Source organism: Anomaloglossus baeobatrachus, chromosome 4 (assembly GCF_048569485.1).
Source record: "Anomaloglossus baeobatrachus isolate aAnoBae1 chromosome 4, aAnoBae1.hap1, whole genome shotgun sequence".
NCBI lineage: Eukaryota > Metazoa > Chordata > Amphibia > Anura > Aromobatidae > Anomaloglossus > Anomaloglossus baeobatrachus.
The window spans coordinates 119,157,626-119,177,234 of NC_134356.1; the positions used below are offsets into that span (position 1 = coordinate 119,157,626).

Consider the following 19,609-nt stretch of genomic DNA (forward strand, 5'->3'; position numbering starts at 1 on the left):
TAAATGTTGCTACCTCCACCGTTAGAGCGCAAAGATAACAAGGCAGTTGAAGTAAAAGAAAATATCATTTATTGTGTCTGCTCTAGTGGCCAGTGTGAAAGCTGGAATATTTTAAGATTTTTTTTGAAGGTTAGTTAGATAAAAAAAAATATGAATTAGTAAAAATGTAAAAAAAAAATTATGCATATAATAAAAACCTGGATTTAGACATCTTAAAGTGAAGGCATATCACTAGAACTGATCCTGAAAATGAAGACAATGCAATGCTAGTGTATTGCTGCATCCCTGTGTTGCCCACTTTATTCTCAGAATCAGCGGGGATCCCAGAGTTTGAAGTCAAACTGTTGATATAACCCTAGAAATATGCCATCGCTTTATAAGATGAGAAGCGTTTAGGGGAAGAAGGACTGTTTATTGTAGTGATAGAATTATTGTAGTTTGGAGGAATACGAGACTCACCGGATAACCTTATTGCACTGTGAACAAATAGGAGTCTTGTCACCAGTGGAGGTGGGTTGAGCCGCCTGCAGGATGGAATTACGGTTTTGGGCAGGGGTGAGTGTTGCTGGCTGACTATGTTTAGTCATAACAGTGGTAGTTTTATCAGGTGCATAACGCTCAGCAAAGGAAGGATCTGTGGTCCAAGGAGGCCGAACAGCAGGTCCTGAAGGAGGAGGAGGAGGGGCAGGGAAATCAATGGAATCTGAAAAAGAATATTGATTTATCAGAGTAGTAAGAACAACACAGTAGAAAGCTGCATATGTAACATTCTACATTCTGTAGTCATTAAATACAAAATTGATGAATTAGGTAATTATCACTGAGCTTAGCTTCTGGTAAAGATATTTGGAGGTCCCATTTTACTCTGTATGCCACACATAAACCATTGTTTTCATAACACAAGTCACATTTGCATATCCCTATAGTTAATCATAATTAAATAAATAGAATTCCACATTGAGTCGCATGCTACTGTAAGTAGAGCGCAGATCTAGTTGGGGGTAAAAAGAGGAATACTAGAAATTCATACACATTGATTTCTTTTGACATTCAAACCTGGAAATTCATCAGCACTGTGCTGTGAAGATAAATGTCCATGGAGTGTAAATATCACACGTGGGAGGATCTGCAGCAGACAGAATGGAATGAATACATTCAGAGGATGTAGACAAAATAATTATTGGATATTATGTAGAAATAGCAGTAATCACTCATTACAAGTGTCCTTGTGAAAGGCCAGAGACTTTGGAGATATAAATGTTAGAAGAAAACCAGCTATAGGTAGAATTATGGATGATAGATGAGATATCAGGATCAGTGCGCATCAAGAACATAATATTTTATTTGCGTTAGGGTTTTTAGGTGGTGGTTTGGATCACCAGCTGTATCATATTCTTAGCTGGTCATCAATGTGCAGCTGTATCATGTGAACAGATTGGTTTCTAGAAGTAACAACTTTCAAGTAATGTTTTAGAATAAGCTGATCTATGTGTACATGAAAAGTAAACCTACATCTGCAGGCTCTAACTTTAAATTTGCAATTGACTTTGAGTTGATGAGAGGAGACTAGTTGCTATGATGGATGGCATACACTTCACAGCACACAGAAGAATTCCTGCTCTTCATTCCTTAGCACACTGAGAGAAGAAGTATAATAGAGAAGATTATACAGCAGTACTGAGCAGTGTAGGAAAGAATCCAGCTCTCGGGTGAGGTAAAAGACTTGTTAGAAAGCTCAGAGTCATATTTATGCATCTGCCTCTACCTGTTTTCTAACTCCAGTTCTCAATGTAATTTGACAACTATCTATGGTTGCAGTCTGTCTAGTCTTGAACAAGATGGAGTTGAACTGCTCTTTCACAGTTGATGAGAAGTTCAAGGGGCAGTGGGTAGTGGAAGAAGTGTCTCAAAAGTGGAGACATTGTTTTTTCTAAGATATATTATGAAGTTTCTTATATTCACCTGCACTATTTTCAAACTTCTAGTTGTTATGCCCTTAAACCAGAGATTTACGGTATATTACACAATATCGTTAATAAATAACATTTATTTACATGTCTAAAATACGTCATTCAGATGAAACCCCCGATGGATCCATTCTCTGAGGCAGGAGAGTTACTCTGTTGTGCCTCTATTCAGCAGTGTTTTTCTTTTCAATGGTGCACAAAACTGTTGTTGACGGCACTTTTGTGCACGCCTAAAATCGACATAAAAAGATGGACCACAGGCCAGACTGGATTTCATAATGACTCCCTCTGCCTCACTACAGTAAATTTTCAGTACCGAATGTCATCTGAATCTTGTTTTTCAGAGATTTACATGTAATCCTTGATGTAAGTGCTCAGTGTACAGAGCAGGATAAATATGAGCTGTGTACTGTGATCTTTGGGAGGCAGAATGAACAAATCAAAGCAGTTTAAGAATTGACCTTATTACTATTTTTTTACACTGTTCACCGTGCGGTATAAATGATAGGATGATTTTATTCCTCAGGTCAGTACAATCACGGAGATACCAGATTTATATAGGTTTTTTTTTAGGTTCGGCAACTATCACACTAAAAATCGCTTTTTTACAAAATAAAGGGTTTTTTTTGAGCTTCACTGAATTTTGAAGGCTATAGTTTTTTTCTGCAGAGTCATGTGAAGGTTTGTTTTTGTGTGATGAGTTGAAGTTTTTATTGGCACCATTTTGGGCCACATAATATTTTTTGTTCGCTTTGTATTCCAGTTTTTGTGAGGCAGAATAAAAAAGAAATAGCAATTCAGGAATTGTTTGTTTTTTTTTTTTTTACACCATTCACTGTGTCGTAAAAGTAATAGGACAGTTTTATTCTTTGGGTCACTACCATTACAGCAGTACCACGTTTATATAGTTTTTTTATCTTTTGCTGCTTTTACACCATAAAAACAATTTTATAGAAAAAAAAAATGTTTTGGCATTGCTGTATTCTGAGAGCTATAGCATTTTTATTTTTTGTGGATGGAGCTGTATGGCACCTTGATTTTAAAGGCACAAGATTTCATTTTCAGTGGTACCATTTTTATTTACATACGACTTTTTTTTATCATGTTTTATTCTACTTTTTTGTCAGCTCTATGATGAAATCATAATAGTTTTTTCTATGTTTTTATTTCAGTTTTTTTATGGTGTTCATTGAAGGGGTTAACTAGTGTGATCGTTTTATAGATAGGGTTTTTCCGGGTGCGGTGATACCAAATGTTTATATTTTTTTTGCTTATTTTTGTTTTAACATGACTCTACAGATTTAATGGTATAATATTTTTACATTTTTTAACTTTTTTAAATCAGCCGTATATGGCTGACCTGGAGGTCCTCATTGATGGGAGCATTTAGTGGGGTTAAACAGCCAGGGGCAGAGAGGGGACTGTCCCTCGCTGTGACAGCAGAAGCTTGGCTATAACTAATGCCGAGCTACAGGTGGCGATAGTGCCATGCGATCGCCATGACGTACTTATTATACATCATCGGTCGGGAACCCATACTCAACCATGATGTATAGGTACGTCAAATGTCGTGAAGGGCTTAAAGCACAACTGCGGAGTTTGTTTTTAAATTTCACCACTGGAGTGACAGAAAATGTTTGCTCTCTGAGGGTAGTAATATACTTACAAGCGGTTGTCTTCTGCTCTTACCGACACTGCTCCGGTCGCATTCTGACATCTTGTCACTGCAGCTCCTGACTGACCGGAAGTCAAAATCTCATTTTAGCTCTTGTTCTTACATTGAGAAGTGACTTCTGGTCCATCCAGAAAAGAGTGAAGTGATCTGACTAGTCACAACTAGCACGGAGCGGTGCCGATAACAACAGAAGACGGCTGGTAAGTATTTTACTACAGGCAGGGAACAGACAGTGATATATTTAGTGAAATAAAAAAAAAACAACAAAAAAATGCCAAAGTGGATGAAATATTAAGCCCTTGCTTTGGGCACTTGTGATGAAATTAGAAAGGCAGAGCTAAAAAAAATAATCTTCTAATACACTTTATTTATAAAAAGGTTGGTCTTCCTATCATTTACCTTGGCCGTAGTTACTAGACACATTCTTTCCTCCTTGCCTGTCAGAGAAGAAAAAAAAAAACAGGGTTACAATGTAGTATATTATGAAATGAACAGAGATTATTTTGTGTTATAAACAATATAAGGGAGGAAAAACTAAAATGCTGCAAGTTGGACATGTGAGCGAAATACACTCCGTCTATGCCTCTTGAACTCCAAGTTAATAAGATATGGTTTACGAGCGCTCGGGAAATCAATACAGCACACACTTAGAATGGTGTACTCAAAGAATTCTCCTTTATTAGTACATGTGACCAATGTAAATATAGCGTCAGAGACAGGATAAGTTCCCCCTGAACTATGCACTAATAAAAGAAGTAGGGGCGTGAACAGAAATGTGAAGTTTCCCCACCCATTAGTGTTAGCTGAGCCCTATGACATCATTAGTTATAAGACAAGATGGACACAAAGAACAAAATGGAATCTGTTCTCTTAAAGACAAAATGTTGATTATTACATATTGTCCTCGGTACTTGTTATTGACATTATGATTTTAAGAAACTTTATATAGGTTTCATCAAACCCTTACTTTGGTTAAATGACCAAAATATAATCTTAGCGTCCTTTCTATAACATGTGTATAGTTTCAGTGGTTAGCACAGCATCCCTACAGCGCTGGGGTCCTGGGTTCAAATCCCACCAAGGACAACATCTGCGAGGAGTTTGTGTGTTCTCTCTTTGTTTCCAGGTATTCTAATTTCCTCCCACACTCCAAAAATATACTGAAAGGGAAAATAGATTGTGAGCCCCAATGGGGACAGTGATGATGATGTTGGCAAAGTGCTGTGGAATTAGTGGCTCTATATAATTGAGTAAAAATTAATAGTCACCAAGCTTGTCAGAAAATTACACAAGCGAATGTAAATGAGCTTTCTATGTATTCTGCAACATCCAACAGGACAAAATTAAGTCAACGCTACTAAAAAAGCATTATAGAAATAAACATGAAAGAATAAGTATATGCTTATAATGGAGAAGCCTCAGTGTTCTGACCTTCCCATGCATTATGGTATATAAGCTTCTGTCTTCATTACTTCCTATGAGCTCCAGCTTTGCTTTAATCTGCATTACTGCATACATAAATCACTGTTGTCGTCATCCAATTACAGATGCTTATGGGCCAAGAGCCACCGGCAAATACTCAATCCTTTCAGTATCACCACTACACCATATCAACTTGGTGGAAAGGCTCATCTCCAGGCTTAGAAATAAGAATAAGCCTTCACCAGTGATGAAATGCTGAATGGTTCAAGTTACGTTTATACGTTATTACTACACATTTACCCTATTTTGCTATTGCCAAATCAAGATTTAGTAAGAAGTCATCAACTTTTGCCCTGGCTGGAAGTTAAGTGGCTAATGCTGAAGATTTTCAGACACTCAGAAGCCATGATCCCCCTCCTCCCGGCTTGAGCTGACATCTGTCACCAGCCTATGTGAATGAATTGCATTAGAACGTGTCATGTCCTGGAGATCAGTCATTACACATGTTACATAAAAGGCATTGCTCTATTCATGTACAACAGAACAAGGAACGTGATTGATGCCGAACCTTCTCGCCTGCGCATACATGTACATAAGTAGGACGTGACAATAAGAATTTGCATACGGGTGACAGTAACCTGCCCTCTCTGCACTAGCTCATGATTGCCGCACTACTGTAGCTTCATTGAGTTCCTATGGGCTAGAGCATGTCGCAGTGCTGAGATCAGCAGGTTCCTGCAGAATACTAAGACATAGTCACACAGAGAGAATGGGGCTCTGACTGCCATTTATTCATAGGCAGCTTAGGAGAGACAATAGCGATTGTTCTAGTGTGCCTGGAGGTGTAATATCCATGTCAGGCAGAGCTCACTATTAATAACTCTTTCACCTTCACCTGCTCCATCCTATTGTAAGGTATTGTTTATTCTGTTTCCTTCCAGTGGATATCATTTAATGTAGCATACAACCATAAATGTGATCCCTATGAATACATAAGAAATACACTGAAAGCACAAGGACTTGAATATTATATATATATATATATATATATATATATATATATATATATCTATATATATATATATTTATTTATATTTATACTTCTGATCATTCATACACAGGAAAATACAGAGTAAGGTTAGTGTTATAGTTGACCAGCTGCTGGAGTGCTTGGGTTATATGGTTGTTCCTAGATGGCGCTGATCAGTAAGATGGCATAGCCTCTTAGTAGACGTTACCAGTTTGGGTACAATTACATGTGCGTTAGGGGGCTATGGCTAATTGCCGAGATGCATCTGGACTTGCCATGGTTTTAGGTTGCACGCACATGTACAGTGAGGTGCGGTAATTAGTTGTAGACCATAGAAAATAACATATGTGTAAGAGCTCCATTACATATGGAAGGTGCTAATTTCAAGAGTAAAGAATTACTCAAAGTATGTGAGACTATTAAAATATCAGATAAATATTAGACTAATCTAAAAAGCAACAAGTAATTATAAATAATGAACAAAGAGGCAAAAGAGAGAGAAGTTCCTGTACATAAGGGTTTACAATGTAACAGTATTGGGAGGTAAGACATAGTAGGCAATTTAGGATAAAGCGCATATCTCTCTTCCTCTTCTTATTCAGTGTAATAAGCAATGATAAATGATGCCGTACATGGGAAACAGTACCTTGCCATCCGCCCGTCACACCTATTAGACATCCCACTCTAAAACCATGGGTGTTAATACGGAGGTGAAAACCTTTTGCAGTTGTAAGAAACTCAATTCTCTTGGAAAGGTTTTTCACAAAAGTTTGAAAGGAGTCTGTGGGAAATTGAGCCCATCCACCCAAAAGTGTATTGTGGGTTCAGACACAGGTGTTGGATTAGAACGTCTGGCTCATATCAGGCATTTCAGTTCATAAAACAGGTTTTAATAAGGTTGAAGTCAGGGCTTTGTGCAGACCACTTGAACCTTATCTTTATAGACCGTAATGCTGGGAAAGGAAAGAAATTTGAAACAAAGCGCCATACCTTTTTCCCTCTTTACCAAATTTTACAGCAGGCTATAAACATCTGAGTAGGACAAATCCATCAGACTACTTAACCATGGAAACTCAATTCATGAAGGTCCCAACACATAGCAGCATAAGAACTATCACTTTCTGTGGTAATTTGGAACTCTGTTTAGTGAAGAAAAAAAAAAATAGGCCATTTTATTACTTACCATGTATTAAAGTTTCAGCCCTGTAAATGTCCATGATTTACCAATACATATCTGTGCTGCTGTTACTCCAAGACTCATTCATTTATAGTTGACTGGGACAGATCTACCAGATCAGAAGGTTCTCTAACTTGCGGCAAAGATGACATCCTATTTTCTAAGTAAATATACTTCTAACGTGCTATTTTTCACCAGACGTGGGAAACAACCCGCAAAATCCACACAGGCAAAGAAATCAAACCATAGATGTCCAGAAATTTAGTGATGTGTAATAATGAGAGCTGGCACAGGGCAAGAGTATTGAACAAGCATACTAAAATGTATTTAAAGGGGTGGTTCACCCATATTTTTTATTGTCTAGATCGATATTATATTGAGAAACAATGTTTCTCTCAAATACCTTGTGTTGTCAATAGTGCCTGTGAGAGGCGATATTGCAGACCGCTGCTCCCCCGTCCAGTGACGTACCCGTCCAATGCTGCCTCGTGACATCCGTGCAGCCGGCTACAGTCTTCCAGACTCTGAGCTGGTGTGGGGCTGTATGGTGAAAAACAGCCCCACACCATGATGTCCCCATCTCCCTTCAACCTTCAGTGTTGGTATTGTGTTTTGGGGGTGATATGCAGTGCTTTTTGACCTTCACACATGGTGTGTATTATGTCATCCAAAGAGTTCAATTGTGGTCTCATCTGACCAGACTGTATTCTCCCAGTATTTCAAAGGCTTGTCTAAAGGTTGTTAAGCAAACTTTATACACGCTTGAACATGCTTTTTGTGAAGCAATTGGGTCATGCATGCTGAGCGTGCATGCAAGCCAAGGAGGTTAAAGGCCCCATCACACTAAGCAACATCGCTAGCAACATCGCTGCTAACGAACAACTTTTGTGACGTTGCTAGCGATGTTGCTGTGTGTGACATCCAGCAACAACCTGGCCCCTGCTGTGAGGTCATTGGTTGTTGCTGAATGTCCTGGGCCATTTTTTAGTTGTTGCTGTCCTGCTGTGAAGCACAGATCGCTGTGTGTGACAGCGAGACAGCAACAACTAAATGTGCAGGCAGCAGGAGCCGGCTTCTGCGGAGGCTGGTAACCAATGTAAACATCGGGTAACCAAGAAGCCCTGTCTTTGGTTACCCGATATTTACCTTTGTTACCAGCCTCCGCCGCTCTCACTGCCTGTGCTGCCGGCTCCTGCTCTGTGCACATGTAGCTGCAGGACACATCGGGTTAATTAACCCGATGTGTGCTGTAAGTAGGAGAGCAAGGAGCCAGCGCTAAGCAGTGTGCGCTGCTCCCTGCTCTGTGCACATGTAGCTGCAGGACACATCGGGTTAATTAACCCGATGTGTGCTGTAACTAGGAGAGCAAGGAGCCAGCGCTAAGCAGTGTGCGCTGCTCCCTGCTCTGTGCACATGTAGCTGCAGCACACATCGGGTAATTAACCCGATGTGTGCTGTAACTAGGAGAGCAGGGAGCCAGCGCTAGGCATTGTGCGCTGCTCCCTGCTCTGTGCACATTTAGCTGCAGCACACATCGGGTAATTAACCCGATGTGTGCTGTACTAGGAGAGCAGGGAGCCAGCGCTCAGTGTGCGCTGCTCCCTGCTCTCTGCACGTGTAGCTGCGTGAGCTGGTAACCAAGGTAAATATCGGGTTGGTTACCCGATATTTACCTTAGTTACCAAGCGCAGCATCTTCCACGCGGCGCTGGGGGCTGGTCACTGGTTGCTGGTGAGCTCACCAGCAACTTGTGTAGCCACGCTCCAGCGATCCCTGCCAGGTCAGGTTGCTGGTGGGATCGCTGGAGCGTCGCAGTGTGACATCTCACCAGCAACCTCCTAGCAACTTACCAGCGATCCCTATCGTTGTTGGGATCGCTGGTAAGTTGTTTAGTGTGACTGGACCTTAAGTGTATTACTTATTATTTTCTTTGAAACAATTGTACCTGCTAATTCCAGGTTTTTCTGTAGCTCTCCACAGGTGGTCCTTGGCTCTTGGACAACTCTTCTGATAATTCTTTCACCCCACTAGCTGAAATTTTGCAGGGAACACTTGGTTGTGGCCGGTTTATGGTAAAATGAATTTTTTTCCACTTACAAATTATGGCCCGAAAAGTGCTCACTAGCACCTTCAGTAGTTTTGAAATTCTTCTGTAACCAATAAAATCAGTATGTTTTAAAACAATAAGGTGGCAAGGTTTTTGAGACATCTCACTGGTTTTACCTATCATGGGATGTTTAACCCCTTTAGGACGAAGCCAGTTTTGTACTTAATGCCCAGGCCATTTTTTGCAATTCTGACCAGTGTCACTTTATGAGGTCATAACTCTGGAACGCTTCAACGGATCCCAATGATTCTGACATTGTTTTTTCGTGACATATTGTACTTCATGATAGTTATAAATTTAGAACGATATTTTTTGCTTTTATTTGTGAAAAAATCGGAAATTTGATGAAAATTTTGAAAATTTTGCAATTTTCAAACTTTTAATTTTTATGCCCTTAACCCAGAGAGTTATGTCACACAAAACAGTTAATAAATAACATTTCCCACATGTCTACTTTACATTAGCGCAATTTCTGAAACAAAATGTTTTGGGGTTAGGAAGTTAGAAGAGGTCAAAGTTCATCTGCAATTTCCCATTTTTTCAACAAAATTCACAAAACCATTTTTTTAGGGACCACATCACATTTGAAGTGACTTTGAGAGGCCTAAGTGACAGAAAATACCTAAAAGTGACACCATTCTCAAAACAGCACCCCTCAAAGTACTCAAAACCACATCCAAGAAGTTTATTAACCCTTCAGGTGCTTCACAGGAACTAAAGCAAAGTGGAATGAAAAAAAGCAAAAAATAAAATTTTACCTAAAATGTTGCTCTACCCCAAATTTATTCACTTTTAGAAGAAATAACACAACAAAATGAACCCCAAAACTTGTTACCCACTTTCTTATGAACGCGCCAATACCCCACATGTGGTCAGAAACCTTTGTTTGGACAAATGGGAGGGCTCGGAACAGAAGGAGCAATATTTGAATTTTGGAAAGCAAATTTGGCTGAAATAGATTGCGGGCACCATGTTGCAATTACATGTCCGCTAAGGTACCTAAACAGCAGAAACCCCTTACAAGTGACACCATTTTGGAAACTAGACCCCTTAAGGCTTCTATCTAGGGGTATAGTGAGCATTTTGGATCCACAGGTACTTCACAGATTTTGATAACGTTACGTTGTCACATTGAAAATTTTCATTTTTTTCTCAAAAATGTTGCTTTAGCATCAATTTTTTCACTTTTTCAAGAGGTAATTCCAAAAATTTGACCCCAATGTTTGTTACCCACTTTTTTATGAGCGCGGTGATACCTCACTTGTGGTCTGAAACCTTTGTTTGGAGAAATGGGAGGGCTTGGAACGGAAGGAGCAATATTTGAATTTTGGAAAGGAAATTTGGCTGAAAAAGATTGCGGGCACCATGTCGCATTTGGAGGACCCCTAAGGTACGTAAACAGCAAAAAAACACCACAAGTGACCCCATATTGGAAACTAGGCCCCTCAAGGAATTTATCTTGATGTTTGGTGAGTACCCTGAACCCCCAGGTGCTTTACAGAAGTTTATAACGTTGAGCCATGAAAATAAAAAAATAAAATTTTACCACAAAATTGTTACTTCAACCAGGTAGCTTTTTTTTTCACAAGGGTAACAGGAAAAAAATCACCATGAAATTTATTGCGCAATTTCTCCTGAGTTTGTTGATATCTTGTATGTGGTGGAAATCAACTGTTTGGGCACACTACAGGGCTCAGAAGAGAAGGAGTGTAATTTGACTGCAAAATTGGCTGGAATCAATAGCGGACGCCATGTTGCATTAGGAGAACCCCTGAGGTGCCTAAGCAGTGGAGGTCCCCCACAAGTGACCCCATTCTGGAAATAAGACCCCTCAAGGCTTTAATCTAGGTGTATATTGAGCATTTTGAATCCACGAATACTTCACAGAATTTGATAAGCTTAGGTTGCCATATTGAAATTTTCATTTTTTTCACAAAAATGTTGATTTAGCGACACATTTTTCACTTTTTCAAGAGGCAACAACAAAACGTGTACCCCACAGGTTGTTATCTAATTTCTTGTGAGCGCAGGGATACCCCACATGTGGCCAAAAACCTTTGTTTGGATAAATGGGAGGGCTTGGAATGGAAGGAGCACCATTTGAATTTTGGAAAAGTTGAAGTAAATTGCGCGCACCATGTCACATTAGCAGGGCCCCTTGGGCACCTATACATCAGAAACCCCCCACAAGTGACCTCATTTTGGAAACTGGACCCCTCAAGGATTTTATTCAGGAGTATAGTAAACATTTTGAATCCACAGGTACTTCACAAAACTGTTGCTGTAGCAACAAATTTCTCACTGTTAAGGGGGCTTTACACCCTGCGACATCGCTAATGCGGAGTCGTTAGGGTCACGGAATTGGTGACGCACATCCGGCCGCATTAGCGATGTTGCTGCGTGTGACACCGATGAGCGATTTTGCATCGTTGCAAAAACGTACAAAATCGCTCATCGGTGACATGGGGGTCCATTCTCGATTATCGTTACAGCAGCAGTAACGATGTAGTTCGTCGCTCCTGCGGCAGCACACATCGCTATGTGTGACGCCGCAGGAACGAGGAACCTCTCCTTACCTGCCTCCCGGCCGCTATGAGGAAGGAAGGAGGTGGGCGGGATGTTCCGGCCACTCATCTCCGCCCCTCCGCTTCTATTGGGCGGCCGCTCAGTGACGTCACTGTGACGCCACACGGACCGCCCCCTTAGCAAGGAGGCGGTTCGCCGGTCACAGCAATGTCGCCGGGCAGGTAAGTATGTGTGACGCATCTGCGCGATGTTGTGCGGCACGGGCAGCGATTTGCCCATGTCGCACAACAGATGGGGGCGGGTACCCACGCTAGCGATATCGGGACCGATATCGCAGTGTGTAAAGCGGCCTTTAGGCTATGTGGCCATGATCCAGCGACACGGCGTCTAGTACCCAGTGTCAGCCTCCTGCAGAAATGTGAGTGTTGTCCACGGGAGAACGCAGCTGCCCATGCCCACGATTTGGGTTCAGGCTGCTGTGGACTTTAGTTCTATTCTACCTGCAGAGCACACTCATCTCCGCAGCATAAATTGACATGCTGAGGCTCGGGAAGCTGCGCCACAGGTCGATTTATGCTGCGGAGAAAAGAAACACAGTGGGCACGGGATTTCTAAAAATCCTGCCACTGTGCTTCTACTGCACAACGCAGCGTTATGGACGCAGGGAAAACACTCTGCGTCCAAAACGTTGCAAACCCTGATTGTGGGCACACAGCGTAAAATGCTACAATGGATGAATGGATAGATGTCAAACATATATAACGTCCCACCCCCCTGCATATTCTAAGCTGGCGCCCTTTAGTGCCTTTCATGTGACACTAAAGGATGCCTAGCCTTGTATTTAGCCCAAAAAAAAAAAAAAGAATTAAAATAAATGACGTGGGGTCCCCCCTATTTTTGATAGCCAGCTAGGGTAAAGCAGACAGCTGTAGCCTGCAAACCACAGCTGACAGCTTCATCTTGTCTGGTGATCAATTTGGAGGGCTCCCCAAGCTGTTTTTTTTTTTTAATTATTTATAAATAAATAATTAAAAAAAAACAAACAAACGTGGGGTCCCCCCAAATTAGATCACCAGCCAAGGTGAAGCTGACAGCTGGGGTCTGGTATTTTCAGGATGGGAAGAGCCACGGTTATTGGACTCTTCCCAGCCTAAAAATAGCAGGCCGCAGCCGCCCCAGAAGTGGCGCATCCATTAGATGCGCCAATTCTGGCGCTTCGCCCCAGCTCATCCCGCGCCCTGGTGCGTTGGCTAACGGGGTAATGAATGGGGTTGATACCAGGTGTGTAATGTCACCTGGCATCAAGCCCAGCAATTAGTTATGTCACGGCGTCTATCAGATACCCGACATAACTAATTGACAGTAATAAAAAAAAATTGACAACAAAAAAAAATTTATTTGAAAAAACACTCCCCAAAACATTCCCTGATTGACCAATTTATTGAAAAGAAAAAAAAAAATCCACAATAATCCATTTGGATGTCCCACGTCGCCTCTGGACCTTCTAGAATATGGGGGGCACGTTCAGGGAACGTATCCCCCATTTTCTAGGAGGGCAGACCCTCCATTTGAGGAGAGTGGGTGCAAAGAATCTGCACCCACTCTCCCCGGGTCACAGCTGCACAGTGCCGAGCAGCAGCAGCAGCCAGCGTCTCACAACACAGGAAGCTGTCATCTGCTCGGCACATGTGACCGGCAACTGCTGTGAAGGAGCCGGAGGAGGGGGCCGCGGGGGATCAGAGCTGCGACAGGTATGTATGACACCGGGGGACACCGGGGGACACCAGGGGGGGGTAGGGGGGGACCCGGCAGGGCCTAGGGAGCAGGTTTCTGTCGTATGTGTTATGGCACATACGACAGAAACCATAGGAACACTGTAAATGCGGCCGGCGCGCTGCTGTGATCGCCGGTGCGCGCGGCCATCTTGGATTTTCGGGAGGGGGTTGGGGGTCGGGGGGGGCACTTTGGGGACACCGGGGGACCGGAGGGAACCGGGAAAAAGATTTATCTCCCATCTGGCATGTTTGATCATGCCAGATGGGAGATAAATCATTTTTTACCGGCGCGGTCATTTACTATAACTTGATGATCGGTATACGGTGTATACCGGTCATCAGGTGAGCGGGGACCGGAAAAACAGGCCCGAATCATGATCTCCAGGGTCTCAGCTACCCCCGGCAGCTGAGACCCCGGAAATTTTCTGACTCTGGGGGGCGCTAGACCCTTTTTTCCGACCGCCGTTAAAAAGCGGCGGATCGGAAAAAGTACCCTTATTTACCGCCGTTAAAAGGCGTATCGGCGGTCGTAAAGGGGTTAATGTATAGCACCTTGGTAGTGAGACACCTTTTTATAGGCCCTTAATGAAAAATAATAACAGCTGGTTTAACTAAGTGTCGCCTTCGTGAGGGGGCGTGGTGACGAAGGTGACACACCAAAACACGCGTCGGGACCTGGTGCCAACACAACAGGTGGAAACTATGACTAAAGGTAAATCACACCTTACCTAAACATTTGTCTTTGTAATCTCCCCTTGAGTGACTGCCTTGGACTTGGCAGATAGCAAGTGTCATTTCACTCATATCCTAAGGGGCACTTTGCACACTACGACTTCGCAGGTGCGATGTCGGTGGGGTCAAATTGAAAGTGACGCACATCCGGCATCGCAGGCGGTATCGTAGTGTGTAAATCATAGATGATACGATTAACGAGCGCAAAAGCGTCGTAATCGTATCATCGGTGTAGCATCGGCGTAATCCATAATTACGCTGACACGACTGTCCGATGTTGTTCCTCGCTCCTGCGGCAGCACACATCGCTGTGTGTGAAGCCGCAGGAGCGAGGAACATCTCCTACCGGCGTCACCGCGGCTCCCGTAGGATATGCAGAAGGAAGGAGGTGGGCGGGATGTTTACATCACGCTCATCTCCGCCCCTCCGCTCCTATTGGCTGCCTGCCGTGTGACATCGCAGTGATGCCGCATGACCCGCCCCCTTGATAAGGAGGCGGGTCGCCGGCCAGAGCGATGTCAGACGGCAGGTGAGTACATGTGAAGCTGCCGTAGCGATAATGTTCGCTATGGCAGCCATCACAATCATATTGCAGCTGCGACGGGGGCGGGGACTATCGCGCTCGGCATCGCAACATCGGCTTGCGATGTCGCAACGTGCAAAGCCCACCTAAGTGTTGGCACTTTATCATCTGTTTTAGCCCTGTAGCTGTAGTGCAGAATTCAGAGAAGGATGGTTAATTCTGCTTATTTACACTACTGACACTTCATGATTAGATTATTTACTGCCACTGGATATTTGAATGTAAATGCAATTATGATTGTTGTTTACAGTATTTCAATTTTTAGTGCAATATATTGAGTCACTGTGCTTTTCACTTATATTTAATTGTTCTATATGCTATTAGCCCCATACACATTCCATCCCCTGCTGTGCTGCGCCTCTGTTATTTTCTCACTATTTATTTACCTTGCCTATAATATTTTAAATATATGAATTAATAAATATATTATTTTAATGTACTTTGGAGCTTGGCTATTTGTTGTGGTTAGCTTTTTGACCTGAAAACCTGGAAAGATCTGAGGCTCCTCCTGCTCTTCTGCTGTGGTCTCAGCCTCTGCCTCCCCTTCCCGAGAAACAGGACCACCTGGCACCCTGTACAGAAAGGATGTGACAGCACTACCACCAGCAGTGTCACCGAGCATCTCCACACCATCCCAAGGAAGCGTTCAGCTGTCCATCCCCCAAACAATGGTGAGAAAGAGGAAGTACTCCCTTACCCATCAATGAGCCCTGGTCCTGAATGGCAGCATTTCAAAATTCGTGGCCTTTGAAATGCTGCCATTCCAGCTGCTAGAGACAGAATTTTTTTAAAAACGTATGTTGGTGACGGTTCCAAAGTACGTGGTTACCAGCCGCTACTACTTTTCTAGTTGGGCCATCCCTACCTTGCACAAATAAGTTGCAGAGAAAATCAGGTGTCCAATGTGCAACTCTATCAGTGGCAAGGTCCACATAACAACCGATACGTGGACCAGTAAGCATAGGCAGGAATATTGAATCTCCTTAACTGCCCACCAAGTAGATGTAGTGGCAGCAGAAAGCGTTTTGGCACATGTCCTATCACCACAGAGAATTGCTGGATGTTTCTTTTTCTGTGTTGCCTCCTCCTCCTACTCCGCTGCCTCCAATTAGCGTAACACCTGCACGATCAACTTCAGCACAGTACAGCCAGGGCCAAATGACAGCAGCATGTTCTGAAACTCATCTGTTTGGGGGTAAATCCCAAACCGCACAGGAGCTGCTGTCGGGGATCGAACAACAGACAGATGAGTGGGTGATGCCTCAAACCTGGTGGTGTGCGATAATGGGCTAAATCTCGTACTAACCGGTTTGACGCACAGACCTGGTCTGGCGTATGTGCTGAATTTGGTGGTAAAGAGCTTCCTGAAAAATTACTCCTGAGAGACAGTTGCTGCAGAAAGTGAGAGGTGCCACACACGTCTGTGCTGCAACATAACTTCTGCCTTCCCACTTGCCACCTCATATATGACCTACCCACAAGGTGCAATTCCACCTTGCATATGCTGGAGAGACTGTGCAAGCAGCAGCAGGCAATAGTGGAGTTTCAGCTGCAGCATGCACGGGCTGATTCGCTCTGTGGAACAACACTTCATGACCATGGCCAGTGCTGATGACACAAGCATCAGTGTTACTATCCCATGTATTTGCCTCCTTGAAAATAAACCGCTTCAGGCGATGATGGATGAGGTGGTGGCACAGGAGGAAGAATACGCGATTATCAGGCCAATCGTCCATACATGGCTAGGATGGTGGGTTCCTGTACCAACAGTGGTCAGGTACACAACTGTCCAGCCAGGGGACAGTTTTGAAGGATGAGGAGGAGAAACCCTGTTCACAGCAGGGTGTGTGGTTGGGGGGGGATACAGCGGATACATCTTCCACCGAGGACAGCATGTCGTTGCCTCTGGGCAGCCTTGCACATGAATAAATACATGCTGTAGAGCCTGCACAATGACCACCGAGTTGCCCTGATTGTTACCAGTTCTAATTACTGGGTGTCCACCCTGTTAGATGCCTGCTACAAGGACAAATGTGCCATCCTTCTGTCACTGGAGTGTGATCAGGAAATGCGGTAAGGCTAGTTTCACAGTTGCGTTGAACGGCATCCGTTGCATTGCGTTGTGTGACGGATGCAACGGATGCGTTGCATATAGTGGCACAATGGATGCAACGGATCGTACAAAACAACGTAAAGCTTTTTTTAAAATTTTTTTTCTTCTACCGGCAGCAGACTATTGTGAACGATCAGCTGATCACTCTCAACAGCCGGCTGCCGGGCGCTCAGCTGAGCGCTCTCACATGCCGGCGGCCGGGCGCTCAGCTGAGTGCTCTCACATGCCTGCGGCCGGGCGCTCAGCTGAGCGCTCTCACATGCCGGCGGCCGGGTGCTCAGCTGAGCGCTCTCACATGCCGGCGGCCGGGCGCTCAGCTGAGCGCTCTCACATGTTGGCGGCCGGGCGCTCAGCTGAGCGCTCTCCCATGTTGGCGGCCGGTCGATCACCTGATTATTCGGCCGCCAAGAATGTGTGCGGGGGCGGAGTGCGTGGAGCTGAGCGGGCCATGGTGCTGAGGACAGGTGCGTGTGTGTGTGTGAGTATGTATATGTATGTATATGTGTGTATGTGTGTGTGTGTGTGTGTACATACATGTGGAGTGGAGTGCGGGAGGGGGCGGAGCCAAGCGGGGAAGTGTTGGGCTCCCTGCACACGTAGCGAGAGTAAATATCGGCAAAGCACTTTGCTTGGTTACCTGATATTTACCTTGGTTACGGGTGCAGGGAGCCAGAGAGAGCATGCGCAGTGAGATCCTACGGATTGCGCTGCTCAAAAAAACGTTACATGCTGCGTTCCTCCTGCCCGGCGCAGAGTCAGAATAGCGAGACTAACGGACTGCGCTATTCTCCATAGTGATGGACTGTGCTGAACGCAAGTGTGAAAGTACCCTAATACAAGCGCACATTGGTAGATGCAGTACTGATGGTGTTCCCATTTCACACTGGGGGCTCAGTGGAAGCACAAGGCAAAGGAGGAGGAAGTCACAAAAGCACCTGGTGCACAGGCACCACCATGGAAGGGAGTGTTTGGCTAGCTGAAATGTGGAAAACCTTCCTCAGTATGCCACAACATTCAGTACCACGATCTGATACCATCTGTATTAGCAGGAGGCAGCATTTCAAGAACATTAAAAAGTATGTGTCCACATCTGCCCCACATCTGCCCCATTTAACTTCTAGGTCTCCTAATTGGACACATGGTTTGAGCTTTCCTTTTATGCCTTGGAGGTGCTGGCCTGCTCTGTGGCAAGTGTACCATCAGAATGGCACGGAACATGATCACAGACAGGATATCTCACATTCATTAAAATGAACCAGGCATGCATCCCACAGAACTGGTCAGTTGGCTGACTAGAGAAGTATACCAGCTGCACCCAGCCATTGTGATACTCCACCGCAGGTTGTTTGTTCTATTTGCCATTTCCAATATTTGGGGCCTCCCCAATTTAAAAACAAAACAAAAAAAAAAAAAAACAAACAATATCGACTTCCTCCTCCTCCGCCTCTTCCACCTATACCGCAACATCCACCTCCTCCTCCACTTGGACCTCTGCTTCCTCATTCAGGATTTATTATTATTATTATAATTATGTTATTTTGAAGGGGTTCTGTGGGTGAACTCTGATAACCAAGCTCTGTGGCAGCACTCTTAAAATTTTGGCTCTGTGGGGAAACTCTGAAAACGGTCTCTATGGTGACACTGTTAGGCGTTGTGCTCACGGTGTGTTTTTGATGCGTTTTTTTAATGCAGTTTTGTTGCAGATTTGGTCATTATGCCAGCACGTGCCATGAGAATTCTAGGGTGCTGTGCGCACGTTGCTTATTTTTAACTTGCAGATTTGGTGCGGAAAATAATTTGCAGCATGTCAATTGTTGGTGCGTTTTTCCAGTGTTTTGTAGTTCTTCCACCCCTTCACTTCATTAAAAAAAACACATGGCACAAAAGTGCATCTCAAACGCACCAAAACGCATGCACACTTTATGCAGAAAATTTGTGCACTAAATCTGCAGCGTGCACACATAGCCTTAATATTTTTATTTTATTTATTTACTTCCTAGTTAACCATGATAACAGAACACCTTTAAGTCATTTCCTTATCCACATTTATTTGCAGGACAGTTGTCCCCATTGTGCTTCCTTTTGCAGCTCCCTAGCCCTTAGTATAACATTTTACAGTACAAACGTTCGGTTCCCTATTGACTTCTATGGGGTTTGAGTCAAATTCGGGTCAAGTTTGGGTACCGAACCGAACTTTTAACTACTGTTCGGCCGAATCCGGAGAGCCTGAACATCCACAGGTCCGCTCGTCGCTAATCACAATATGACGGCCTCCTTACAGTTACGTTTCAATTTTAGAGAAGGAATTTTTGGTCTAGAGCTGCAATTATGGTGAACTGTCTAGAACCAGTCTATCAGCTGCATACTAGCACGGTCTTCATTGGTTTGCTTTTCCTCCTACCTATACCCTCTGTCTACACTGTGTTCCAAATTATTATGCAAAAAATGTTTTCATATTTTCCTAAATTAACTTTATGAGTTGCAGTCATTGTTATTTTCCAG

At 43.6% G+C, this 19,609-nt stretch overlaps 1 protein-coding gene across 2 annotated transcripts in view; it reads right to left on the bottom strand.

The window, feature by feature from the left end:
* Positions 1-19,609, bottom strand: part of LOC142303276 (PDZ and LIM domain protein 7-like) — a 174,361-nt gene that overhangs the window by 15,221 nt on the left and 139,531 nt on the right. For both annotated transcript variants that reach the window (XM_075344519.1, XM_075344518.1), the window contains exons 6-7: positions 4,042-4,079; positions 460-703 (exon numbers count right to left, since the gene is read on the bottom strand). In XM_075344519.1, coding sequence (XP_075200634.1) covers positions 460-703; positions 4,042-4,079 — 282 coding nt within the window. The remainder of the gene's footprint in view (positions 1-459; positions 704-4,041; positions 4,080-19,609) is intronic.